At 44.9% G+C, this 8,933-nt stretch overlaps 1 protein-coding gene and 1 long non-coding RNA gene across 2 annotated transcripts in view; one reads left to right on the forward strand and one right to left on the reverse strand.

Moving 5' to 3' along the window:
• Positions 1-6,632, forward strand: part of SPON1 (spondin 1) — a 311,628-nt gene extending 304,996 nt beyond the window's left edge. Inside the window, exons 13-16 of the mRNA XM_003919854.4 lie at positions 93-260; positions 1,108-1,272; positions 3,202-3,465; positions 4,937-6,632. Of these exons, the coding sequence (XP_003919903.2) occupies positions 93-260; positions 1,108-1,272; positions 3,202-3,465; positions 4,937-5,100 (761 nt within the window). The 3' untranslated portion in view covers positions 5,101-6,632. The remainder of the gene's footprint in view (positions 1-92; positions 261-1,107; positions 1,273-3,201; positions 3,466-4,936) is intronic.
• On the reverse strand, positions 132-4,940 carry LOC141584863 (uncharacterized). The gene is made up of 2 exons (XR_012518101.1): positions 3,718-4,940; positions 132-3,537 (listed from the first exon to the last, which is right to left on the reverse strand). It is a non-coding gene; the product is annotated as an uncharacterized LOC141584863 (long non-coding RNA).
• Positions 6,633-8,933: the final 2,301 nt, after the last annotated feature.

Here is an 8,933-nt window from a genome sequence, read left to right on the forward strand (position 1 = left end):
AGTGGGGGGGCCCCGGGCGGGTGGGGGGCCCCAGGCAGATGGGCAGGTCGGGGAGGCAGCAGATGCAACTCCAATGCCACTGGCCTCCCCAGCTCCCAGCAGCTGCCTGATGACCGAGTGGGGCGAGTGGGACGAGTGCAGCGCCACCTGTGGCATGGGCATGAAGAAGCGGCACCGCATGATCAAGATGAGCCCCGCAGATGGCTCCATGTGCAAGGCTGAGACCTCCCAGGCGGAGAAGTGCATGATGCCCGAGTGCCGTGAGTGGGTGTGGGGGTGTGCTTGGAGGAGGCGACCAGGGCCAGGTGTGGAGAGCCATGCCACCCCCTACTACCACCATAAATGTCAGAGGCTAAGCAGGAGGAAAGCATGGCCCATGGTCCTTGCCGGGCACTACTAGGAGCCAGATGAGAGCCATAGGTGTATGGACATCAACCAGACCGAGAGAGAGTAACCTCCACTGGGGGATATTCTAAGCAATACTGGAGTGGCAAACTGGTAACCTTTGGATAGAATTTACCTGCAGCTGTGTTTTATAGGAGTGTCTTTCTTACAGTGGTGGGGAGGAGGGGCAATACAATTAGGTGGGGTATACAGTACCCAGGTCCGGCCCACTCCTGTTGTACATTGGACTCGGCTGATCCCATAAAGCATGACCTCCCTGCTCTGCACAAATGCATATGGGCCTGCCCACACATCAGCACGCAGATATATACAGGCACACAAGTACACATTCTAGGGAATTCAGGACCTCAGTGTCCAAAAATGTGGCCCTTGGCCCCTCCTTTAGTGCCTGATTCTTGGTGACTGTGGGATGTTTCTGTCTCCAGGAAGATCGTACTTTCCAGTGGGGACTTCTGTAGTCATATTACTACCCTCATGTTATAACCACCAGGGGGTCGGGAAGATGAAAGAGTGACAAGAGGAGCAGTAGGCTGCTGAGCCACTTCCTGCTCCATAGAATTCACTCTTATGTGAACCCACGGGCCAATTCTACTTTATTCCAGGGGCCAAAGCAGGGGACTGGGGGTGGGACATTGTCGGGCCAGGGAGATCAAACAAAAGGAGCCTGTTCTCAGTCAGTGTCAAACCTGGTTCTTGATCTAGACACCATCCCATGCTTGCTGTCCCCATGGTCGGAGTGGAGCGACTGCAGCGTGACCTGTGGGAAGGGCATGCGAACCCGCCAGCGGATGCTCAAGTCTCTGGCGGAACTTGGAGACTGTAATGAGGACCTGGAGCAGATGGAGAAGTGCATGCTCCCGGAATGCCGTAAGTCATGGAGCTCCCCAAAGCCCATTACTTCTCTTCTATGTTCCTGAGTCCAGGGAGCCCTGAACCGGGCAGTGCTAATACTGCTAGATTCTAGAATAAAATGGTTTGCTGGGGAGGAGCTTGGGGTTTGGCAGTTAGTGTCTGCAGTTAGTTACTTAAACACTACATCAATTTCATTAGTAAAGTGAGAATCCCACTACCGTCTACAAAACACTCAAAGTGCAAGTTGCTGTGAAGCCTAAATGGGAGACACATATGAAAAACAGCACAAGGCTCAAAAACCTTAGTTCTTTCCCTCCTTCCCCCAACAATTATGGGCTTGCCTGACCCATGGATTTTCCAAGCTTTTGAGTTCTATTCTTCTCCCTGTGACCATTTTATTTCCCCATGACCAGACCCTGGACATTAAATCAATGACTCCGGCAGACTGGTAGGAAAACCAGCAAGAAAACAAGCCAAGTTCTCAAAAGCTCACCCCACCCCACTCCCAGTCCTGTTCTCCTCCAAAATCTCTGCCATCAGCTGTTTGTATTACACAGGACTAATCTCCAAGCAGAGCGAGCCAGTTTCCTTGGCTGGTCTTCCAAGAGCTGCTCTTTTGGGTGACGAAAGGGCAGGCACACTGGCTGTGGCTCTGGCCCCCTCCAGCATACACTTGCAGTCTTTCATGCTCCCTGCCCTAGTTAGTAACCTTCAGCCAATGACTCAGCACCTCTATTCCTCAGTTTCCCCATCTGTAAAGTAGCAGGAAACACTTCCTAGGTTGCTCTGAGGATGAAACTGAGTATTTGGTCCAAAGTGTAAGCATCAGATGTGGCAAGGATAGGCCTCAATCCCTGCTCCATGCTTCAGCTCCTGGGCTGTTAGGTAACTTGGACCATCCACTAGAGAAAGCCTGGGATTTTCAATAACAGACTGGCCTATGGTTCAGGCCAACTCACCAGAGTTGGAGCCCCATAGCCTTCTGACTGAGTGTGTCTGACCTAAAAGTCTTCATATTCACAGGGTCCATTGAAGGGAGAAGAAAATGAACATTTATGGAGCACTTACAGGGCTGGGAGCATCTCATTTAATCCTTACAACCTAATAGAAAAATAGCATGATCCCCATTTTGCAAATAAGAAAGCCACCCGAGTTCCCACAGGGGAGTGAAAAAGAACTAAAACTGTTGAAACTAAAAAAGAACGGTCTAAGTCTAGCCTGATTTTGGCCTTGCAAGGCCAATAGAGCACTTAGAATAATTTACCTCCCTGGAACACATCCTGACAATTAGACTGATGTGTTATTAGTAAGAATTTACTGGATCTCGTACTGTGATAAACCATAAAGTACCACTTGCTCCTGACTCTCTTCTCTACTGAATGTCCCATTTGTAGCTCCTGTTTTTCACATAGACCCACCACATATAGAACACAGGATGATTCTGAAATGAAAAGCTGCCAGGGCGTGTGAGAGCCACAATGTCCTTGGTATTGGTCCACAAGGATCAGCCACTTTTAGCTTGTTGATATGTTCTCTCCAAAGAGCAGCAGGGGGCTTGTTGGCCTTGCTCTGAAAAATATCATCAGTGAGTTTGGGAGTGTGGGAGGCTGTTCTATACTTGAAGCTGATCTGACAATACTCAAGGAGCTCACAGAGCTAGGTCAAGAGGCTCTGAACACATCTTCAAAGTCCTCTAAAGACTTCTTGAGTCAAAGAGGGAGCACAGAATGGGTGATGACCTGGCACAAATCCTGCCTCTGCTGCTTACCAACCACCGGGGCTGGATGAAGTCAGCCCACCTCTTGGAGTTTCTTTTTCTGTAAAATGGCATGACATGGCACTTCCTTTGCATTCCTCATAGGCTTGTTGAGATGTTCAAAAGACAGTGTGACCAGATCTTGTTTTAGACATGAGATACACTGATGCCCATCTGTGTCTTGCCAGCCATTGACTGTGAGCTCACCGAGTGGTCCCAGTGGTCAGAGTGTAACAAGTCATGCGGAAAAGGCCACATGATTCGAACCCGGATCATCCAAATGGAGCCTCAGTTTGGAGGTGCACCTTGCCCAGAGACTGTGCAGCGGAAAAAGTGCCGCATCCGGAAATGCCTTCGAAATCCATCCATCCAGAAGCTACGCTGGAGGGAGGCCAGAGAGAGCCGGCGGAGCGAGCAGCTGAAGGAAGAGTCTGAAGGGGAGCAGTTCCCAGGTATCCCTCCCAAGTGTGGGCCTGGGCTGGTCTCCAGGACGGGGGGGCTCTGCATTGGGCCAAATCTTGGATCTGTCAAACAAACAAACAAAAAGACTGGGGGAGAGTCGCATTTTATGCAGTCTTCAGACCACATTTTGATTCTTCAGATCCAAGTTTTTTCCCAGATGTTGAGCAAGCAAAATTTATAAAGGAGAGGATTGGAGGGTCAGAGGGTCCTTTTATCAAAGAACATTTAGATAACCTAATTACCTGCCAAAAGTAAAATTTCAAGCAAAGCATCTTCAGGAGTTGCACAGTTCCTTCCTTTCTGCACATGTATAAAACCAGAAGTGTGTCTAACTGCTCAAAATCAGTTATGACTTAGTAACCCCATCCACTCCCTGCAAAAGGGGAAAATGATACAGATATGTCAAAGGAGTCTTGTTCATCATTTAGGGAATGTTCCCGAGAACCTCCCAGAACACGTCATCTTCCATTTTAAGGGTGTGGCTCAGACAAGGCAGCCGTGGCCTGAGGCTTTATGATTTTTCTTGCAAGGCTAACCAGAAGTTTAGCAGCAGTGTCATGTCAGCCTTGAGTTTTATTTCCCAAAATAATATTGATCCAAGCAGCCAAATAACTAATTGAGCAATGCACCAAGTGCTCAGGGAGCTGAGAAATGAGCATCTTACACTGACTGGAGTTCAGGGACATGTTAGAACAGGGAAAGTTAGAGTGGATTTTGAAAAACTTGGAGTTGTTTGCCACATAGAAAAGTACATTCCAGGCTGGGCGTGGTGGCTCAGGCCTGTAATCCCAGTACTTTGGGAGGCCAAGGGAGGCAGATCACCTGAGGTCAGGAGTTCGAGACTAGCCTAGCCAACATGGTGAAAGCCCATCTCTACTACAAATACAAAATTAGTCAGGCGTGGTGGTGTGTGCCTGTAATCCCAGCTACTCGGGAAGCTGAGACAAGAGAATCGCTTAAACCCAGGAGGCAGAGGTTTGCAGTGAGCCAAGAATGTACCATTGCACTCCAGCCTGGGCAACAAGAGTAGAAACTCATCTCAAAAAAAAAAAAAAAAGTACATTCCAGGCAGCAGGAATAGTCATTGCAAAGGTAGATGGTCTCTCCAGTAGTCTAGCCAGGCTTGCTTACATGTTTGTGGAAAGGTTCCTAGTAGCTTTTATTAAGCCCATTTTTGCTCATGTCCCATTGGCCATAGCAAGTCATGTTATCAAGCCCAGATTCAAGAAGCAGAGAAACAGAGTCGACCTTTCAATGAGAAGACCCATGAAGCATTTGTGGCCATTTTTTGCAATCAGTCACATATGACCTAACTGTTCCAAGTAAGGACTCTAACCAAATTACTACATACTTGAGCAGAGGAGGAGCCCAGACAACACATTTCACAGTTCTACTAGAGTTCAGCATCCCTGTTCTGTCCCCAGTTTCTGCTGGCCTAACCAGACATTCTCATGCTTTCAGGTTGTAGGATGCGCCCATGGACAGCCTGGTCAGAATGCACCAAACTGTGCGGAGGTGGCATTCAGGAACGCTACATGACTGTAAAGAAGAGATTCAAAAGCTCCCAGTTTACCAGCTGCAAAGACAAAAAGGAGATCAGAGCATGCAATGTTCACCCTTGTTAGCAAGGGTACAAGTTCCCCAGGGCTGCACTCTAGATTCCAGAGTCACCAATGGCTGGATTGTTTATTTGCTTGTTTAAGACAATTTAAATTGTGTACACTAGTTTTCATTTTTGCAGTGTGGTTCGCCCAGTAGTCTTGTGGATGCCAGGGACATCCTTTCTGAATACTTCTTGATGGGTACAGGCTGAATGGAGCACCCTCATCTCCAGCCAGCCCTCTTCCTGCACAGAAGTGAGTAGTGTCAGCCACCTTGTACTAAACTGAAACATGTCCATGTCCTTCTGGAGCTTCCACCTGGCCAGGCAGAACAGAGACCTTGGCCTCCTCCACATGGAGAGGCAACCATGTCTAGAAGTGACTCTATGCCTGAGTCCCAGGGTGCGGCAGGTAGGAAACATTCTCAAGCAGATGAAGGGAGCAGATTCCCCTCATTCTCATCTTTGGCCTGTTCACTGAAAACACTGTTTGCCCATGTCTTCTTAGTGGAACTTTAGGTCTCTTTTCAAGTCTCCTCAATCAACAGTAGTTCCCGAGGAAAATAGAGCTGGTAGACTTGAAGAGGAGCATTCATGTTAGGTGGCTTTTCTTTCATTGAGAAATTCGGAATACATTTATCTCACCCCTGATATTGGCTCCCGATGCCCCTCGGAAACAAACAAAAAATTGCTGCTTTATTTAAATGTAAGGTAATGAGTTTTTACACCTGAGATAAAGGATAAGTTTAGAGTGTATTTTTCCCTTGCTTTTGGAGGTTGGGGGGAGAATGCACAATTCTTCTAAGAAGCCAGTCTTCTTTACTTTTTGGTACTAAATCCTGATTGGAACCAAGACCAAGGCAGCAAAATTGGTCTCTTTAGCAATCCCGTACCTGAATTTTGAAATCTTCCTACACACATCTAGACTTTCAAGTTTGCAAATCAGTTTTTAGTAAGAAAATATTTTTGTTATACAAACATTTTGCTAAGCCTGCCCAAAGCCTCCCAAATCATTCCTTCAACAAAAGTTATCTCTGTACTTCTTTATTTTAATCATAACATTTTATATGTAGAGAGAAAAAGTTATCAAGACAGAAAGTAAATCTAAGAGAAATGAGTATTATGGGATTAAGCTGAGCAAGCAATTCTAGTGGAAAGCCAAAATCTGTGTTAGTGCTCCACACCACGGTGGTGGTCCTCCCAGACCATAGGAATGGCCACGGGTTTACACTGCCTTCCCTGCAATTAAAAGCACACCAGATTCAGGGAGACTGACCACCTAGGGATAGTGTAAAAGGACATTTTCTTAGTTGGGTCCATCAGCAGTTTTTGTTCCTGCATTTATTGTTGAAAACTGTTTCTTTTATAGACCTTCTTACTGCTTAATTCAAATGTGTGCCATTGGTGAGACACATAATGCTCTGAATACACTAAGAATTTGTATTAAACACATCAGGATATTTCCAAATACAACATACTATAGCCCTGAGTATGTATTTTAACACAAGAAAGACTGTTCAATAAAAACTCACTGGGTCTTTTACGTTTTTAAGCTAAGTAAGTGTTCTGAAGGTTGGTTCTTTTTAATATTGTCCTCCACCTCCATCATTTTTAGTAAAAGACATGGCTTTTCCTCCCTTGGTCTTGGAGGGACCATTATTTCATCTCTGAACTACCTTTGTCGCCAACATTTTTAAAATCCTTAAATGAATTGCTTTCTTCCAAAAAAAGGAGCACAAGATAAACATGAGATTTAATTTCCTACTTGAGGGAAAAAAAAAAACTCCTCTTCATATAGAACTGTCCACTTTTGCAACATTGTTCTAAGCTATCTAGATAACTCTCAACCCATGATAATCAAAGTTCCTTAAGATGGTGATTCCTAATCCAAGGACAAGCTACCCTAATGTCTCATGTTATTTGGTCACAGTTGGGTACATTTAAAACCCTGATTCTAGAGACTTAAAACCTGGTTAATGACTAAGAATGGATAACACGACTCTTGTTGCATTGTTATTTTTTGTTTGCAATGGGGAATTTATAAGGAACATCAAGTCTCTTTCTTACCAAAGTCTTGTTAGGTGGTTTATAGTTTTTCTGGCTAACAAATCATTTTGGAAATAAAGACTTTTTACTACAGAAATGAAATTTGTTTGGACTTCCACTTGAGAAAGTAAAGAGTGTATTACACACCCAGTAAAAACTGCCATAGAAAGAAGTTATAATTGTTTGTTGTGTATATTTTTTTTTCAATGCCAAACCAGTTGTAATCCAATTTACATCTATATTTTAGGTTCAACAGCAAGTTCAGAGATAGATTTCCCAACTAGACATTGGGTCACTCACTGGTCACCTTGTCAGTGCATGTTATTTGAAGGGAATCTGCTGTAGCAAATGAGAATAAATCTGGGCTTCTATAGATCCAGAACTGAAAAAAATTTTTTAAATTGTGCTGTTAATTTGAACTTTGCGTATTAAACGTATTTTAGGCATACTCAGTCTATGTACTCGTTCCAGGAAATTAGAGGTATATTACACATTGTCATATGAGTATAGCTCTCCAGAAACAGTCCAGGTCAAGTACATGGCTAAAATGTGCTAGGGCTTGAGTCTGTTCCTACCAAAACTCATGTTTTAAATTTGATCTCCAAGGTGGCCACATTGGGAGGTGGCCTAGTAAGAAGTGTTTGGGACATGCAGGCATATCCCTCATGAATGGCTTGGTACCATTGTACTGAAAGAGTTCTAGCTCTCTCTAGACTGAATTAGTTCTCACAGAATTGCTCCCAAGGGGGTAGGCTATTAAGAAGCCAGGATGCCCCTTGGTTTTGACTCTTTGAACACCTCCATGTCCCCTTTCATCTTCCCCGCTATGTTATGACACAGCATGAAAAGCCGTCAACAGAAACGGAGAGACACTGGCAGCATGCTTCCTGTACTTCCTAGCCTGAAGAACCATGAGCTAAATAAACCTTTTTTACTTTATAAATTACCCAGTCTAAGGTGGTATTATAGCAACATTAAACAGACCTAAGATGAATGTCAATACACACAAATTCTCAAAGTCAAATTATTTCTGTGACTTATTTCTATTTAGCCCACATTTCAGACAATGGTTAAATTTTCTTTTTTCTGAGACAGAGTTTTGCTCTTGCTGCCCAGGCTGGAGTGCAGTGGTGCAATCTAGGCTCATTGCAACCTCCGCCTCCAGTTTCAAGCGATTCTCCTGCTTTAGTCTCCCAAGTAACTGGGATTACAGGCATGTGCCACCATGCCTGGCTATTTTTTTTTTTTAGAAGAGATGGGGTTTCTCTATGTTGGTTAGACTGGTTTTGAATTCCCAACCTCAAGTGATCCGCCCTCCTTAGCCTCCCAAAATGCTGGGATTAAAAGACTAATTTTTTTTTTTTTTAATTTGTCCAGCGCCCGGTCAAAAAAATAGAATTTGTTTTAAATATCAGAAAATCTAGCCTGAGCAACATGGCAAAACCTTGTCTATACCAAAAATACAAAAATTGTTCAGGCATGCTTGCTCACGCCTGTAATCCCAACAGGCTTTGGAAGGCCAAGGCAGGCAGATCATCAGAGGTTAGCTGTTTTGAGACCAGCAGGGCCAACAAGATGAAACCCCATCTCTGCTAAAAATATAAAAATTAGCTGGGCATGGTGGTGCGTGCCTGTAGTCCCAGTGACTCAGGAGGCTGAGGCAGAAGAACAGCTTGAACCAGGGAGGTGGAGGTTGCAGTGAGCTGAGATCACGCAACTGCACTCCAGCCTGGGCAACAGAGCAAAACTCCATTTCAAAAAAATAAATAAGTAAAAAATAGCCAGGCATGGTGGTGCGTGCCTATAGTAACA

This window comes from Saimiri boliviensis, chromosome 6 (assembly GCF_048565385.1).
Source record: "Saimiri boliviensis isolate mSaiBol1 chromosome 6, mSaiBol1.pri, whole genome shotgun sequence".
Classification (NCBI taxonomy): domain Eukaryota; kingdom Metazoa; phylum Chordata; class Mammalia; order Primates; family Cebidae; genus Saimiri; species Saimiri boliviensis.